At 45.7% G+C, this 17,524-nt stretch overlaps 2 protein-coding genes across 7 annotated transcripts; one reads left to right on the top strand and one right to left on the bottom strand.

The window, feature by feature from the left end:
* Positions 1–979: 979 nt before the first annotated feature.
* On the bottom strand, positions 980–9,373 carry SPATA2 (spermatogenesis associated 2). Of its 6 annotated transcripts, none has more exons than XM_080557646.1 (4): positions 9,052–9,373; positions 7,024–7,082; positions 6,440–6,865; positions 980–4,700 (listed from the first exon to the last, which is right to left on the bottom strand). In XM_080557646.1, exons 3-4 carry the CDS (start codon positions 6,755–6,757, stop codon positions 3,447–3,449), a joined length of 1,572 nt encoding a protein of 523 aa, XP_080413772.1. In that variant the 5' UTR covers positions 6,758–6,865; positions 7,024–7,082; positions 9,052–9,373; the 3' UTR covers positions 980–3,446. The 6 variants fall into 6 exon arrangements, with proteins under 6 accessions (XP_080413772.1, XP_080413773.1, XP_080413770.1 ...); XM_080557647.1 differs by lacking the exon at positions 9,052–9,373 and adding an exon at positions 8,846–8,861; XM_080557644.1 differs by lacking the exon at positions 7,024–7,082.
* Positions 9,374–9,518: 145 nt separating this feature from the next.
* Positions 9,519–15,447, top strand: RNF114 (ring finger protein 114). The gene is made up of 6 exons (XM_080557651.1): positions 9,519–9,707; positions 10,116–10,266; positions 11,316–11,422; positions 12,181–12,295; positions 13,174–13,281; positions 13,492–15,447. The coding sequence occupies exons 1-6, from the start codon at positions 9,559–9,561 to the stop codon at positions 13,555–13,557; spliced, it is 696 nt and encodes a 231-aa protein (XP_080413777.1). The 5' UTR covers positions 9,519–9,558; the 3' UTR covers positions 13,558–15,447.
* Positions 15,448–17,524: the final 2,077 nt, after the last annotated feature.

Genomic DNA, 17,524 nt, shown 5'->3' with positions numbered 1-17,524 from the left:
ATCCAAAGTCGCTGTCCAGAAAAAGAAAAGTTTAAAGAGCTGCTGGCTCAAACCGTCAAGTTTAAGCTACTTGACAACGTACAGAACCTTTAAACTTCTGTTCGGAGCAAAAGACAGAGCAGACACCCAGGTCTGTCATTGGAAATGTCAGACCATGTCAGCATCATCTTGTTTTATATGCACCAGCAGTGCATTACCGCAAGAAGCACAGAGGAGTAAGACTTCCTGCAGTAATGCTGCAGTTATCTGGAGCCTGATTTTATAAACATCTGATACTGCCAGTAACCTCAACAGATTGCAAGATTAGCAGACTTGTGTAAATGGAGCTCGAGGCGTCTTAAGCGTTCACCTGACATTCAGCTGACATGCTTTTAACACAAGGAACAAAAGACAAAGTAATCTAGCTCGGAACTTGAGAAATTATCCTGCTCCGGAGGTAGCAGGATGAAAGAGGAGGCAGGAGGTCTAGCTCAAGTGCCAAAGAGTACAGCAGCAGTATCGCATCTTCTGCGAGGTACAGCTTGCGTCAGGAAGCTAGTTAGAAACCTCGCATGTGACATCGAGAGTCAAGGCTGGAAATCAATGTAGGTTAGCTTCACATGGCATGTGAAACCTGCTCGCTGCCCCACATTAGTCTGACTGCTGCAGATTGCTGACACTGGCTTACGTGCTCTTAGGGAACAAGAGGCATGCTGCTAAGGCTTAAAAATAAACCTTTTTTAAAAAAGCTTTGCGTTCTGCAGGCAGTCCATCTCATTTCACACAGCTGAGGCTCACGATACAGACACACTTGCCCATTTGGCCCCCGAGATTACCTCTGTGCACCACCTCACTTCCGCATGCAGAACACAGTTGCGAAACAGACAGCTACATGCACTCAACTTTAAGAAAAGTTAAGCCTTTTCTTAAAGGCCTCTTTATTTTTAAATTCCTTCAAAACATAAATTAGTTTTAACAAATCAGATGCAAAACACCTGCATTTTCAATTAGCATATATATTTTACTGTATCAATCACAGCAACCTCATACAGTAAGATACACAAAAATAGAGCATGGTATCACTTCAATTCAACACAGTTTCGTAATACAGTATTCCATGACATATATACACAGGACTTTTCTTTTCCAAAGCAAGTCTAGTCCCTGCTATAGTCACTGTAAAAATTACGTGGCATCACAGTTTTAGTTATTCACTGTAGTGTGAGTAGCCATATGGAAACTGAACTAGTGAACTAGAAGATACACTGCAGAACAGCCATACGGGCATGACACTTCAGAAGATGAACAAAAAATAACCACTGAAATGAAAACCACCCCTAGACTGAATTTTAATAGTAAAATTGTTCTTAAATTCCTCATTATATACATGATGTATCTACATTTGTGTTATATTTATATATATATATATATTTATAAAAAAAACATACAAGAATTTGAAAACCTTAAAATCATTCACCTAAACAATATTTACCCCCAACCTTCAGGGTCAGCAAGGCAATGCTTGCCTAGAACATTACGTTCAGCTGCAGTCGCTTGATTCAGAAATTTCCCTGATTGCTAAACACACACCATTCGCTTTGTTTCTTAGTGCAAACTGTAGAGTGACTTATTGTTCTTAGCCCCCTGTAAGACTCAGGTTTCACCTTATTTTCCATAATACTTCTGAGACCCATTTATGGCTAAAATTATTTTAGCTATTTTACAACATTAGCCTATATAGTTCCCCCTAAACCTACTTCAAGCCCTCCCCCCACCCCCAAAAATCAAGAAAAAAAGACCATTCATGCATGTCTCTGTCACACAGGGATCAATGAACATTTAAAGTTTAGAAGCCTAGACTCTAACAGTGTTTAAAAAAAACCCTAAGTGAATTATTTTAGTGCAAAGTGGACTACATAGTTTACAATTCAGCTAGAGTTTGTTTTTTTTTTTATACAGATACTTTAAACACATTTAATTCTGCACATCAGATTAGGTTGCCTGACAGTTTGATCTAACTAGCTAGTTTGAATAAAAGAAGTTAGAAGGATTCTTGTGGATTTTCTGTAAAGAAAAAAAACTAAAGCCTATTCATAACTGGGTGTTGTTTGGGGGGGTCAAACTGTACAGAGTCTAGCACAATGGAGTCCTGGTTCTCAGCTAGGGTTCCTATGTGCTACAATAATACAGATAAATACTATTATCTGATTCACATCCATAGTTGTTAGGTTTACTTTAACAGGATTCACAAATGAGCTCTGATTTTTAACCAGGCCAGTGCTTTACTTGCTGGACTACACTACAGACTTTGCAGTGAATTTGGACACAAGCATAACATCGATACTTACAATTCCCATAACCACAAAGAAAAAGCGTGCACTGAGAACCAAAATCTTGCAGTTCTTAGACAAGACTCCATCTAATTTAGTGGCAACCTTATCAGAAGGAAAAAAAAATGTTAGATTAAAAGAAATTGATAAGAGCCAATAACATCAGTCTGCCACAGTGACCATAACAAGCTGTGAAATACAGTACAAGTAAAAACAAAACGCCACCTGAACAAATAACCCAGAGAGACTTCATAGTTATAATGATTTTACCACTTTTAAAAACTCAACATATTAAATATTTATTAAAAATAAACTGTTTCCAAATTACCTATTTACAGTACAAAGAACAGTACTTAATACATGTGCAACAGAAAGTGAAGAAAATCGGTACTCATCTGGAAGGACGACACTCTAGCCATAATTTAAGTGACATGAACACAGGTTCACCTTTTTTAAAATACCATACAGTAAAAACCAGGATGATATTGGCAACACTAGAAAATAAAGCACATATTGTTCGGATTATATAAGCTTGAGATAAACAACCGGGACATAAGGGGAGAAGGAAGAAACATGAAGATGAAAAGAAGAGATGCTGTGGTGTTTGCATTTCGGAGATCAAGAAATGCAGACACACTTTGAAAAATAGTCCTTGTTGGCAAAACAAGCCATTCACATATTTCTTGCACATTTTAAAGTCATACTTTACCAAAAACCGGCAGTAGTTCCATCACCCCCAGAAAATGAGAATCTTATTTCTTAGAGCCTCGCATGGTTTCCTTTGGGCAAGATGACTAAAATGGTGTGAAAGGTGTGATGTCACTTTTCTAAAATGCAACAGCTGCCAAGTTTTAAAGAAAAATGTGCTCTTCTCCCCCATTTCAATTGAGAAGGAACGATGATTTATTTAGGAGTTACCTAAATTATAGCAGCATGAAATCTAATGTATCTGCAGCATTTGGTAAGCCACAAAAATCAAGAACTGGCACCCCATCACTGAACCATGGTTCCAAATATTTGGGCATGTCATTTCCGTAAGAGGTCAGTGCTTTTTTCTCATCAGTGGAGTCAGAACGTGAGTTGTGATAGCCCTTTCCCCTCCCCTTTTCCTTCCCCTGCAAATCAGACCGATCGAGTCTATCTATAAACTACGTGGGACAGCTGGGCCGACTTATAGTTTAACTGATTGTTAGGCATGAATCTGTGAAGCTCGCTTTTTCTACAGCAGGGATCGTAATAGTAAGCACTGAGGCAAGTGTCACATGAGACTTTTGAACAAAACGTGCAAGTGTTTGCAGCTCCGGATCGGTTACAAAAGCCACAGCGTGAGGTGCCTGAAGATTTGGATTTCGAACTGAACTGAGAAGCCCTCTCCTGACTCTGAGTCTGTGACGTGTACTGAGATTTCTCTCTTAAAGCAGATGCAGGAGACAAGCCGTCGTTTGGAACCGGTTTGATGGAGTAGGTGCTCTGTTTCACCGCTGGATAATCCTGCCTAGAGTTGAACAGATTGTCACACTTTTGGCAAACAGAAGTGCCACAAGGTACACCACAGTTTTGGCACTTGATGGAAGCTGTCTCTTTGGCTAGATGGGCGCGTTTGTGGTAAACAGGGTTGGCATCGTTTCTTAGCAGCCAGACATCAGGTTTAATAGCTTCTTGTCTTTTAAAATTTAACATACTTCTCGAATCGGGGTCAGTATATAAATCTAAGTCCTCTTGAGCAGAAAAATAGGAGCTGTAAGGGACATTTGTTCTTAACATGCCGTTGTGATGAGATGAAGTTGGCAAGAATTCATCAGAACATGCATGTGGGGAGCTTGACATTGTCAGGAGAGAGGGTGACGGACGGATGATTTCGTCCTTAATGTCATCTTCCGCATCGACTAGAATTGGTTCTTTCCTGAGACTCAAAGAGCTCATCAAAGGCGGTTTCTTATTTTCCCAGTAATTATCGTATGTGTCTACTGATTTAGAAGGCTTGCTCACCTTCGGCTTGAAGTAATCTTTAGAGGCCCGTTCGCTTGCTGACTTCTGAAGCACCATGCGTGCCATGGAGGTGTTCAAGTTTTCCTTGCACTCTGCACGCCGCTTCATGGCTTCTGAGCAGCCTCTAACATCTTCATTGCTGTTTTTCCGTTCGTTTATGACATCGATCTCCGAGTAGCCTTTATCCTTCACTTGCAAATGAATCTCAAGAAGCTGCTCACATTCCACTTTGGCCAAAAAGAGCTCAAATGAAACCATTTTCACCTGAATGGCATCAACCTGCTCTTTGAGCTTATACGTTGTTCCCAGTTCTTGGACATAGCCCATGTAGTTCAGAATCTGCCTTACATCATCTTCAGTTAGAGCAGACTTCACATAATAAACGAAGGGTCCAGTGTAGGTCTAAGGAGGTGGGGGGGGAGAATAAAAGGAAAACTAGGTTACAAATTCAGCGGACGAGATGTTCAGATAGTTCAGTGACAGATACTACAGAATTAAACAGAACGACGACAGAGAACACATGCATCTCCCATTTCTGCATCCCTCCTGTTCAGCAGATGGAAATTCTGCATGAGGCAAATTCAGAGTAGGAGAACTTTCGTTCAAGCTGAAAGCCTGATTAGCATAATGTCCTCCTTGCCGATTTAATTCACTATCCTGTACATTAACTCTTATACGTACCAGCAATGTCTCTGTTTAGAAGTCTAGCATAAAAGCCAAAAGGCAGAGATTTAATGTATTCCCCCTGGACATGCGACAGCTGAAGATAACAAGAGCTCGGCATTCCTGCAAGAGCACCGCAGCCCTCTTCTATCCAGGTTTAAATATACTCAGATGCACTCTTCTGTGTGGGGGTGTCTGCGGGTGTATAATTACTATGCAACTCCAGTGCCTGTTTTCTTTAATCTAGTATCAGGTCAAGAGTTTCCACTAAAAAAGCCCAAAAACGGAGAGGAGTTTGCACAAGCTGAAGTTCCCTTCGCACCTGCCATACCTGAGGTACGCTGTTAACAGCTGGAGTTGGTCGGGGTCACAGGGAGGAATAGCCTGCCCGTCGTGTCTTTGTAAAGAACTGCTACCGGATCCATAAAGCACAACCGAAGCCAGTAGCAGCAGCGTGTCAAGACATACCCTGGCTGGATCAGCCAGCACCAAAAAGGCCAGAACTTAAGCACAGTGATACAGATACAGCGAAGAAAGGCACAGCCTTCTCTTAGGAGAGGGAAGACTCTCAAACGTCCCTGCCCACTGCAGGGGGGTTGGAACTAGAGAATCTGTAAGGTCCCTTCCAACCCAAACCATTCTATGGATCTATGAAATGCACCATTAACGTTCAAATTCTCTGCTAAACTGCAAAAGCGTCTTAAGAAAAAAGCAAAAATACCCATCACTGGCGCACACAACCTGCAAAAGACTAAAATAAACCAAAAATGTTTTTATCCAACTTGCAAGCCTCAAACGTTCAAGTCACCTGCAGCATCCGTTATGGAAACGCTGCAGCAGCTTTAAGTAAGAACGTAAGGACAGGCCACAGATAAAACAGAAAATCGTCAGCAGAGAACTCGTAGCTGACTTCCAGCAGTCAAGCCGAGCAATGCACGAGTTCCTACACTCCACTGTGAGGTCCTGGCATGAAGGATTTAAAAGTGCATTAAAATCAAAATTTCATTAATTGAGAACTGACAAGCTACACACAGGAACCCCAGCAAAGCGTCAGCTTGAAAGCCTGCACTGACTGTTAGTGCTCATGCTGCATTAATAGCTGTTGCAACATCAAACCAAAACTATGGGTGAGCTTAAACACAACTTAATCACTCACCCTAGTAAAAGCATCTCTGAGTAGATATTAGGGACAGTAACAGGACAGGTGAGCAAAAACCTTAAAATAAGCTCTTCTTCTATTTTATAATTACTTTAGAAATGCAGACAGAGCTTGTACTTTGCTGTCGGGACAGCCTCACCAGTACAAACTTTGCCTTTTACCTTTCTTACAGCTTCTGTTTACCAGCTCTACACACAGTCACACACATACATCAGCCTAACGTGCAGGAAAAAGAGTCATCTTAAGGGAAACGCATGGAATGTCTTAAAAAAGAAAAATAAATCACGTTCTCACTACTGTCACACAAAAGATGTCTTACCTTAATATTTTTGAACTCCTTTTTCCAGGGATAAAGAAAGAGATTGATTCCAACTGTCTCGAGCATGCTGAACGCATTATGGAGAGAATGTAAACTTGAGGATTTCAGAGCTCTCAGTGAGTTTTCAGCCATCTCATAAAATTTTATCAACCGGAATCTATAAAAGGGATCAATTTTGGGAAGGCAAAATAAGGCGGACGCTGCCACTCGCAAATACTCATCATTAATAGGACGCTGCTTGTTGTCAGAGACACTCAGTTTGCACTCATGGAACTGTACATACTTCCTAAATAAATCGTCTTTATATTTTGTATCCATTGAAATCAGTTTTTGTCTCACGCCTGGGAAGCTACCTCGCCTCTCTCATGGTTGTTCGGCAGTGGGCTGGTTATCTGGCATTAAGAATCCTCAGTAACAGCAACTCCTCTGGAACAGAAATTGAAAACAAAGACAAGTCATCACCGTTGCATAAATCCCAGATGTCCCCAGCATCTATTTGCTTCACAGGATTCTATAAAATGGTTCGCAGAGCAGGAGCTCCCTGAACAGCCTCTCCAGGTCTCTGAAAAAGCGCAGGCACCTACAGGAAGGCTGGTGTCCTGCTTCTCCCTGGCATTCGCTACTGCTTTTTCCAGTCATCCGCCTAAAACAGAGCACAATAAACCTAAATCAACGTCTGATGAAAGGAAGTCCGTGTAGGCGCGTGTCCAGCTTGAAGATTCCTTGGGCTAGGGAGACAAGGCAAAAGTAACTCACAGCAAAGGACTGAGAGGAAAAAATGAGGGTTTGTAGTTGGTTCGTTTGTTTTAGGACTTCTCTCGTTTGACCTCACCCTTTCAGTTCAAACAACTTACGCAAACATGATTTTAATCAGTTTTTCTTTCTTTTTTTTTTTTTTGCCCTGCACAGCAATACAGAGATTAAAAAATCCCACAAAGTTTCATTTTGCTCATATTGGGAAAGCATCTGTGTTGTTTTTTTTTTTTTCCCCTAGTAGCACAGGACAGCCCACAGACCGAGCAGATTAATGCACTTCACCTTTTTATTTCTACCATTTTCTAGGCTTTTGACTGCTGCTCATCCACCTGATGGCACGCCCGGGCCATCCCTGTGCCGAGTGCTTTGTGGCCACCCTACAGAACACGCTGCCCCAAGCACTGAAGTGCAGCCGAAGCTTCAGCTGAGCGCTAGCAGGTGCAAAGATTGCAGTCTTTCCAACAAAGCCAACTACAACTGCCGTTTTCAGCTGTTTTATCACAACACAGCAAAGCCACTCCTGCTTCAACACCGCACAGGCTTCTGTTTGCAGGTCCAATTGCTTCTTCACCTTACTGAGCTCCCGTACTACACAGAAGAAGCTGGTGCCCAAACGAGCCTCTCCGCACTGCCGTCCCAAAGGCAGGTAAGCAGCAGGCCAGCAGACTCTCAACTACCCGAAAACCCTGAGATTAAAAAGCAGACCACAGGCTTTCATTGTTAAATAAGCCCAACCTAGCACTTCCCAACCGTGAACCAAGAGGGAGAGCACAGAAGTTGAAGTTAGTTCAGCCCCCTCCACGAGCAGTTCTGTCTCTCTCCCCTAGCTCTCTCCTCCTGAGATTGTACAAGATGAAGTCTGTGGACAAAACCAACCACATTTCTGCTACTTAGCAAGAAGAGCTCTACGAGAGAGCTTCAGAGAACAATCCTCGTTTGGCACATCGCTAACATGCCCTGAGGGTAAGCAGGGATCTCGTGCTGGCAAGGAGTTGGATTAAATGCTACAATTCTGCCGTCACCAACGTTAATAACTACTCAGCGACAGAGCTTGCTTGTGTGTACGAGACCTCAGGGCGAGGAAAGTCCCCGCAGGAAAGGAAGGGCTTTAGCGAGACCCCGTGAACTGTGACATTCAGCGGCGCTGCCAGCCCCAGCCCTGCTCGCTGCACACATGCCAGAGCTCACGCGGCCGAGAGGCGAGGCACCACAGCCAAGGCAGGGAGCCCCCGCAGGGCTGCTCCTCTGCCCGTACGGGAGCACACCGCGCTTACCGGGGCAGCCCGCACGCGGCCAACCGCCGCGGTGACGGGGCCGGCGGGGATCAGTACGGCGCTACGAACGCAGCGGCTGGCGGAGCGGGTGAAGCAGCGGGGGCTTTGTTGCGGATTACCAACGGAAAGCCTCGGAATCCTGCGGAAAGGCGCGAGCAGCGATCTGCCCGGGGCCTGCGAGGGGCGCAACGGGGCTGCGGCGCTGCCGGGTGGAAGCCCCGCCGAGAGGAGCGGCGACGGGGCCCGGTCTGCGCGGCCCCGCACGGCTCAGCCCCGCGTGCGGGAGGGGGCGCGGGGCAGGCCCTTGTCCCCCGCGCCCCGATAGACCCGCGAGCACCGGGCCTTCGCCAAACGGTTAATTGAGGATTCGGCTCACCGGGACCCAAGGGCCAGCCGCTCAGACCCAACGCGGCGCCGGGCGGCACCTCGGGCGGCACCTCGGGGCCCCAGCACCCCCGGCCCGCAGCCCCGGCCGCTCTCACCCCCAGGACGCCGCCCCCGCCCCTCAGCGCGGCCCCCTCAGGGCCAGGCCCGCCCCCGCCGCCCCCTCACGCGCCGCGCCGCGGCGGGCCCGTCCCTCACCGCTCCGCTCCGCCGCCGCTCTGCCGGAAGCGCGCCGTGACCCGGAAGCAGACGCGGGGCCGCCCCCGGCGGCTTCCGGCGCCGTGCGGCTGCAGGCGGCAGCTGGGGCGGCCCAGGCACGGCCCGGCCCGGCCCACGGCGGGGGAGCGCCCCGGAAGTGGATGGCGGGGGAGGGAAGCCCCGCCTCCCGCTGTGAGGGGACTTCCGGCGGGTGACGTCATGCGGCGGGGCGGCCGGGGAGGCGGGAGGCGGGGTAGGCCCCTAGCAACGGGACCCGCCCCTAGCAACAAGCCCCGCCCCTAGCAACAGGCCGCACCCGTAGCAACCGACCTCACCCCTAGCAACTGTCCGCACCCATATGGTTAGGCCACGCCCCTAGTGACAGACCACGCCCCCTAGCAACCGACCCCCCTCATCTCCTAACCCCTCCTGTCTCGGCCCCGCCCCCGAGTGGGCGTGGCCTCGGGAGGGCGGAAGGGGCGTGGCCGTGCCGCGGCCGCCGGCAAGATGGCGGTGGCGGGGGGCGGCGGCGGCTCCTCGGCGTCCTGCGCGCCCTCCGCCCGCGGCCCCAAGCGGCCCGACCCGCTGGCACGGCTCACCTGCCCCGTGTGCCTCGAGGTGTTCGAGAGCCCCGTGCGCGTCCCCTGCGGACACGTGTGAGCGGCCGGGGGCGGGACCGGGGGGGGCTGCGGCCGGGCTGAGGCCTAGGGGATAGGGGCCGGGGGCCGGGCCCAGGCCCGGGGTCGGTTGGGGCCCTCCCGGCTGGGCCCTCAGCGCCTCGCCTCGGCCTGGGGGGCCGTGGGGGTTGAGGCAGGCGTGGCTCGCTCATCCCCAGCTCACCCCACCTGTGGCTGCAGTAAGGCCTCCGTGAGAGACAACACCACCAAAATCTACTGTTATTTAATATTTCCCGTAGTTTCCTCTCTTGGAGGATGCGGAGGCTGAGTGTAACCGGCTGTGGTGCTGCCCCTCCCTGGGGCTGGGTGCCAGCAGGGCCTGGGCTGCCAGGAGCATTCCTCCTGCCGCCTCTCATCTTGGTTTCTCTTTCCCTTTGCCCACCCTAGGTTCTGCACGCCGTGCCTGCAGGAGTGCCTCAAGCCCAAAAAGCCGGTCTGTGGCGTCTGCCGCAGCACCCTGGCGCCTGGCAGCAGGGCTCTGGACTTGGAAAAGCAGATCGAAGCGACGGAAACCACTTGTAATGGCTGCAATAAAAAGGTACGGGAGGGCTTCAGAATGAGGTGTGTGTGGTGTGCCTGTGCAGCACTGCTGCGTCCAGGGAGGTGAATCGCTTTCTGCTTCCTGTGGAATTGGGTCAAATTGTTTGTTTTGCGAAGTGCTGCTGGTATTTTATATTGGCAGCACCCAAACGTTGATGTTCTTGCAACAGTTTTTTATGTTCATTATTACCTGCTGAGGAAGTGGATTTCAAGTGAGAGATGTTGATATAAAAGTAATAGTAAAGTACTGCTTCTGAAGTTGATACTGTGAGCTTGTGGGAGGACCATCACAGTGAAATAGTGGATATGATTTTAGATAGTGATCACTTAAGCTCTTAAACAGAAGCTTATTTGTTTCGTTTAAAACAGTTGAGAGACCAACCTCACTTATTTGGGCGGTTATGTTCTGTAGGGATGCTGTTGGTGTCCTGCATGTCAAATACGTGCACGGCATCTTCCTGTTGGTTCCTTCCTCTTTCTAAAGTTAGGCTACTTAGCACTAACTGAGTCTAGAACAGAGCATCTTAACTAATGGCAAAACAACAAGAAAAGGATAACTAGACACCAAAGTGAGAGCAGCACTGTTTGGTTGATTTCACTTTTAATTTCTGGGCAGTGTTCTTTTCATCGTTGCAGCCAATAGAAAACCGTGGTGTGTTGATTACCAGTTGTTCAACCTGTAATTAAATCTGTGCTACAATCTGTACTAAAAGCCAAATTATTTTTCATTTATTGTCTCTTCTCCTCAGCAACGAGGTAAGCAGGCTTTTTATAAAGTACATTTTCTCATGTTATAGCGTGGGTTAAGTCAAGTAAGCTGTCGTAAACAGTACTGTATTTGTAGACTATTACAGGCAGCAAAGTTACAGGTTAACTAATCTGTAATCTTAAAGCTTTCCACCTTATCAGCTGAAATGTCTTTTTTTTTTCCTGCTTTAGCACTGTCTGCAGGAAGCTGCTTTATGCGTTTTTTACTTTTGCTTAGGATTGCAGAAGTAAGTGCAAGTAATTTAAATTAACGCTGCTGTGTGATTGTTACCTCCACAGATGTATCTCTCAAAGATGCGCAGCCATGCAGCTTCTTGTTCAAAGTACCAGAGCTATATCATGGAGGGTGTGAAAGCTGTGACTAAAGAACCACTCCACAACGCCAGGTAACCTGCTCTTCTCTGGAAGCGCTCGCCCTTAAGATCACAAAAAGAGGGCTGTTGCTGAAAAATCGTTATAAAGTCTCAAACTTGATCCCTCTTCTGAGAAGAGGCCTTCTAGCTTTTTTTGTTTTGTTTTAAACTGTGTTACGGTCTTTCGTGCAAACTGTAGAGTTTTGCAGTAAAAGCAGACTTTACCTCTTCACACAGTTTGTTCGTTAATTGTTAATCCTTTCGCAAAAAAAAAAAACAAAACGTTAATCCTGTGACTGACTGTGCCTAAGCAAACTCTTCGCCTTTTCTATGTAGTCTATGCACAAGACAAGATCAGGGTACCTGGTAGAAACGTTTCTTTAATAATAACTGTCTTTCTGTCTCTTAACGCTAGTAACTTATAACGGAGGGAATCTGGAGCTGACTGCAGTTTGCTTATCTCTGTTTTAGCATGCTGGGTGGTACCCCGTGCATTTAAAAAGTAAAAAATAAAAGAAGGTGATACGTGTCGCTTGTAGGCTTTGCAGAAGGAATATTTTTATGTAAAAAAAATATTAAGAGTTCCTTAAGGTATCATTAGGGATTAAAAGACTGATTCTTGAAATTTGCTTGTCTTAATTGCATAGAATAATTTTTATTTTTAGTAGCTAGTAAGATAACTTCACAGTAGTGAATCCCAAATCTTTCAACTTTGCTAAAATGATAGATTGTTTTGTACATTGAACTCCATGGAAATAATAAATCACTTCTTTTTTTTCTCCCTCAACTAGGAACTTCCCCAATCGCTTTACCTTTCCTTGTCCGTATTGCAGCGAGAAAAACTTTGATCAAGAAGGACTAGTTGAACACTGCAAAACATTGCACAGCATGGATGCAAAACAAGTGGTAATAAAAAGTCTTGGTGCAGGAATTGCAATGAAGTCTAGTCTTAAATCCCTTTGAAACAATGAATTAGAGACTTACTGCTTGAAGTTAAGTACATGTTTATAATTGCTTCTGTTAAAGTCAAATGTGGGGATGCTGTTCATGCATTTTCAGTTCTACATAATTTTAATCTTGCTTTTCGGTACATTCTCTGAAGGTGACTAGTCTCAATTCTTATTGCATCTACCTTACATATTCGTCTCGTATTTGGAAAATAGTAGGCTTTCAAAGTAAACTAGGTGCAATAACAAACATACAATTAATACAGTGTAATTAAAAAATTATTTTCTCTGCTGTCTTCAGTAATAAGGTATTAAAAACTACTGTGGAAAAAATGATTGAAAAAAATATATCTAGTAGTCTTTATCTGGTGATACTGTATCTCCTATAAAAGTAGTTGCAAAACGTGGAATTGAATTAGAAGCTTTCATTTGTCTTCAAAGTTCTTTGAAATTCCAAATTTATTTAGGGAAAAAAATGATTGGAGAGAGGTGATCTTTGCAAAGGTGACCAAGGAAACTTCTCTGTCACTGAGAAATGAAGCCTGAAATCTTCTAAAGCAAACAGCTGTGATCGATTCTAATTTCCAATATGTAGAGAGAAGACTAAACTGTTCCTGTTCAGAGGTCTAAGACCTGAATTTAAATAATTCAGGGTTACCAGAGGCTTTTGTGAATGACCCAGCAAAGTAACTGATGTCACTTTGCGTTCAGAATAGTGATAGTTATGAATCTCACTCTTCGGTTTTCCACACTGTCTTTGTCCTACCCTTTCTAGTATAAATGTTGAAGCACTTAACTGTTGGGGCTTAATTGGCTTTTTTTATTTATTTCTCGAAGGTTTGCCCAATTTGTGCCTCAATGCCGTGGGGAGATCCAAATTACAGGAGCGCTAACTTCATGGAGCACCTTCAGAGACGACACCGGTTTTCATATGATACTTTTGTGGTACGTGTTTCCTCACCCTTGGAATACGTGAGCCTGATGACTCTTAAAACCCAGCTTTTTTATGTAGCCACTACTGTAAAATGTAATCCGTGCAGATGGTATCATGAGAGAAGTTGGATTGCTGGCAAGTCAGAGGAGACAGCTGTTCTTGTGTCGTGTTAACCAATATGGCTCTTGCAGTAAAAGACTTTCTGTACCCTTTGTTCATAGGATTACGATGCTGATGAAGATGATATGATGGCACAGGTTTTGATGCGTTCTTTGCGGGATAAATAAAAAAGAAGACTAATTGTCAAACCAAGCTTCCATGAGAGGGAAATGGCCAGCATCCTTGCACTTCTCCCTGTCCATGCCAAGATGAACTCAGGCATCCAGAAATATGGAAGACTTTAATCTTAGTTTTGAATCCCCATTTGATCTTTCTGTATCATTCTTGGTTTTTTAGTAACATGACTCTGCTGTTCAACCACGTAAGGCTAATTTTCTTATTTGCTTCACACAAAACTTAATTGTAGGTCAGCGTGGAGGAGACAGGTCTGTTTTCATTCACATCTGCCTGTCTTCTGATTGCTTTTTTCCAGTTGTGTTCATTTGACTAAAGCCAGAAATACTGCAAACTGACTGGCATAAACTAGCTGGTAAATCTCTTCTTCCCTGATCTTGTTTACATTTCTTAAATGATAGTATAAGAGGTGTATTTGTGGCTGTTTTCCTTTAGTGAGACCCCTAGGTGCTAACTCATCATCAGATCAGTTCCCATTTAAAGTGGCCTGTGATTTCATGTTTACCAGTGTTTGAATTCTTACAGGCAGCCTCTCGGTTATATGGAAAACATGTCTTCAGTATGCGTCTTCAAACTACAACCTTCCTTAGCAAAACTGTTTGCAGCTGTGTAAGAAACTAGTTCAAAACATTTTAGTTCTACACCTGATTATGATTTTGTTCCATACTTTGATCATAATTTCTAGCCTGGAAAATAGAGCTTTGGTGTTAGCTAAAATGCATAACTTTCAACTGGTACAGCAAATATTAATCATATTTGTTGGCCCTATTATTAAATCAGTGTTTAAAAAAATTGGTTTTCTAGGAATCTTAAGCCTTACGCTTATAGGGGAATTCAGAAGCTTTCTCAATATCCGTCTTCTATTTAAACTAAGAATTTCATATATATCTATATATTCCTAGTTGTTCCATCCCTCAAGGCAAGCTGGTAGCAAAACTTATAATCCGTAGCACTTGCACAGCACTGCCTTCTGCGTTACAGATTCTAACGAGTATTTTGAATTCCTGTTTTCATTTAAATGTTGCTAAGGTGGCTGAAGCTGTACTTAGATTGTTTTCCATAGAGAGAGTATGGAGGTATAGCTTTCGAAGAAAAAGTAAAATATAAACAAAAGTTCGAATTCATAGAAAATGGATACTTGATACTCAGTTACACACTTTTACTGTAGAGCTTCCTTTTTAGTTTAACACTAATTGCACGATCAAGATGCTGAGATCGAGCAATGTGAGAGACCTGAACGGAACTTGCAAATCGGAGTCGTAGTGTTGAGATGTCTAGTCTAATTTAACTTGGCATGCCTGATTGGAGCAGTGGGCCTGCATCGCCACAGAGCTGAGTACTAATTAATTTATTTGACCGATACACTTAATATCTTCACACACTGCAGACTGCAGCATAGCCTTACCCTTAAGAAATGAAACGCACCCCAGCTAAAACATCTTGATTAAACTTTGTGTCCAGCAAGTTTGTGTCTTCTAATATATTTAGCTCGGTTTAGGTGTGTTTTTCCCAACGTGGTAAGGCTGGTATAGACTCACACTGAGGTATCCGCTTGGTGACTGGAATCTTAGTCTTAGGAAAAAAATACATCAGTGTGGGAAAAGTACTGTGTTTTGGGGCTGGTTATTTCTAATGCTTGGTCTGTGAAGAGATTACAATGTGCTAGTGGTTGGGTAGGGATTTCTGGGTTCTGGCTAAAACAAAGTTTTGTGATAAAGATTGGCCCGAGTCTAGATTTCTGCTACTGTTCTAAGTGCACTTCCACGCAATTCTGACAAAATGTTTAAGGAGCAGTTTGAAGCTTCTGAGCAATTACTTTTGTCATGTTTTTGACTTTTGAAGACAAGTTATAAATAAAGTTCATTTAACTTATAAAAACCCTACCTTCATGTCAGCTTTTGCCATTTCTTCCTCCTGGTCCATAGACTTCATTTTAGCACCTCCCTAAAAGCAGCTCCTGCTGGCTGTGTAAAGCTGCACAGAGCACGCTAGGAACTGGGAAACGTTGCAGAGACTTCACCTTTATCTCAACGGGCCGTTTTGTACGGGTTCATTGTTAGTAGCAGCTTCTTCTGTAATCTTCCAAACAATGGAGCAGATGGGTTATGAAAACCAGGAACCCATCTGAAAATGAGCTCACGCGATTCTCATCTGGCTGAGAGCAAGCGCTGCTGGAGCTGGGCAGAACACTGCAGGTGGGGTCTGGTAGGCTAACGTTCCTGTAAGCCAGAGCAACAAACCCCTGGATTGCCTTGGCGAGTCGGGAAAGGTCGGCTGTCCAGGAGGGCTTTGCTTTTTAGCAGAAATCTTTCCAACTCCTATGGCTTTAACTCCTCTGCCTGTCAGGTTTGTGATGTTCATATCCTTGTGTTGTGACGAGGAGGTGAGAATTGGCTTGCAGCACCGCTGGGTGAGATCCATCTAGTTGCTCAGGCAGAGTGGTGGTGCCCTGTCTGTACAGAGCTGTTACCGACTACACAGCTCGGGTTTGATTTCCTTCACCTCACTGCTTGGAAATTATTTCACCTGGTACAAACCAAAACGATTGGCTGGAAAATGCACAGTAATTCTACTTTGATTAAATTTGTGTGCGAATGAGGAGCGATGTTTTGGCACCTCCTAGCTTGATAGCAGCGGAATTTATAGCGCTGCTTTTTCTGCTGTGATGAGCGTCATTCATACAACCACTCAGGGAAAGCGAGCTGTAGATCTCCACTTAACTGCTGAGGAGCTTTGTGTCTGTGCTGCTGACTTCATCAGCCTAACAAATACAAACTTGTTTACACGCAGGGATATCTCTTAGTGGTATTTGCTGATTGATTTTTTTAAAAGCCATTCTGGTGAGAGGCATGTGTGTTGTTCCACCTTGATTCATCTCTTTGGTGTGCAGGAACTCAATTTTAAAGGCCTTATTGCAGAAGGGGCTGGTTTGGGCTCCTAAATCCCGTGAAGTATGACTGCAGGAGAGCCAAGTGCTCTGCCAGAGGAGCTGCTTTCACCTCGTCAGCAGCTGATCTTGTGGCCGCGCTGAGTCCCAAAGGCCCATTGTTGGCGGTAATGCAATCGGGCTGCCTTGGCCTGTGAAATGCCCAGCGTCTGGCACAGGGAGCCAGCAAAATTAGCACATAGGGAGAGGGACAAGAGGGGAGGAGACGAGCATGCATTTAGGCTATTTTTTTTTTTTAATGAATCTGTCTCTGGTCAAACGGTGGCCTTAAGCTGCTGATAAATTGGTGCCGGTATTAATTGCCTAACACGATCAGCATCACTTCATCTGGAATACCCGCACTAAATCCCTCTGGGCTCCTTGCCCTGGGGAACAGCCTCTTGTAAAGGCCCCTGCCCGTGGTCAGGCGCTAACAGCGTGGCCTGGGTCCCGGTGCCCGTGTGACAAAGGCACAGCCAACCTGACAGAGGCACGCGGCCACCGCTGGGACCGGCACGGGAGGGATTAGCCTCGCCCGGTCAGGACTGCTAAACTCAGGCGTGGCTTTGCCAGCTGCCCCCGGCCCGGCGAGGCTGGCGGCCTGCCGAAGCGCTGCGCCCCGGGGGCTTTCCTCCAGGGCCCCGGCGGGGGCGCGCCGCCAGCAGGGGGAGCCCCGGGCGCGCCGCCGGGACCCCGCTCCCGGGGCCGCTCCCCCTCGGCCGGGGGGGCGCAAGGGGCGGCTGCCGCTCGTCCTCCGGGATCCGGATTTTCCCTCCGGTAAAAGTGTTTTCGTTTGTTTGTTTGTCTGGCTTTGGTGGGTTTTTTGTTTTTTTTTTTCCTTTTTTTTTTTCCTTTTTTTTTTCCTTTTTTTTTCCTTTTTTTTTTTCCTTTTTTTTTTTCCCCCACGTGCAGCCCTGGGGAGGGCTCCCACCATCCATCCGCCACCCTGCAGGACGAAGGGGTTTCCCACAGAGAAAACCCCACGTCTTGGAGTGGCCCCAGCCCCATCGCCGCACCCACGGGGGGGCCCCGGC

Source organism: Anser brachyrhynchus, assembly GCF_964034855.1.
Source record: "Anser brachyrhynchus genome assembly, chromosome: 16".
NCBI lineage: Eukaryota > Metazoa > Chordata > Aves > Anseriformes > Anatidae > Anser > Anser brachyrhynchus.
This window is presented reverse-complemented; position numbering and strand designations above follow the sequence as displayed.

Coding starts and splice junctions, on each gene's coding strand:
- SPATA2 (XM_080557646.1), bottom strand. CDS start 6,757: ATGGATACAAAATATAAAGACGATTTATTTAGGAAGTATGTACAGTTC. Junction 4,701..6,439: donor AGGAGTTCAAAAATATTAAG/GTAAGACATCTT, acceptor CCACCTCCTTAG/ACCTACACTGGACCCTTCGT.
- RNF114 (XM_080557651.1), top strand. CDS start 9,559: ATGGCGGTGGCGGGGGGCGGCGGCGGCTCCTCGGCGTCCTGCGCGCCC. Junction 9,708..10,115: donor CGCGTCCCCTGCGGACACGT/GTGAGCGGCCGG, acceptor TGCCCACCCTAG/GTTCTGCACGCCGTGCCTGC. Junction 12,296..13,173: donor GCATGGATGCAAAACAAGTG/GTAATAAAAAGT, acceptor TATTTCTCGAAG/GTTTGCCCAATTTGTGCCTC.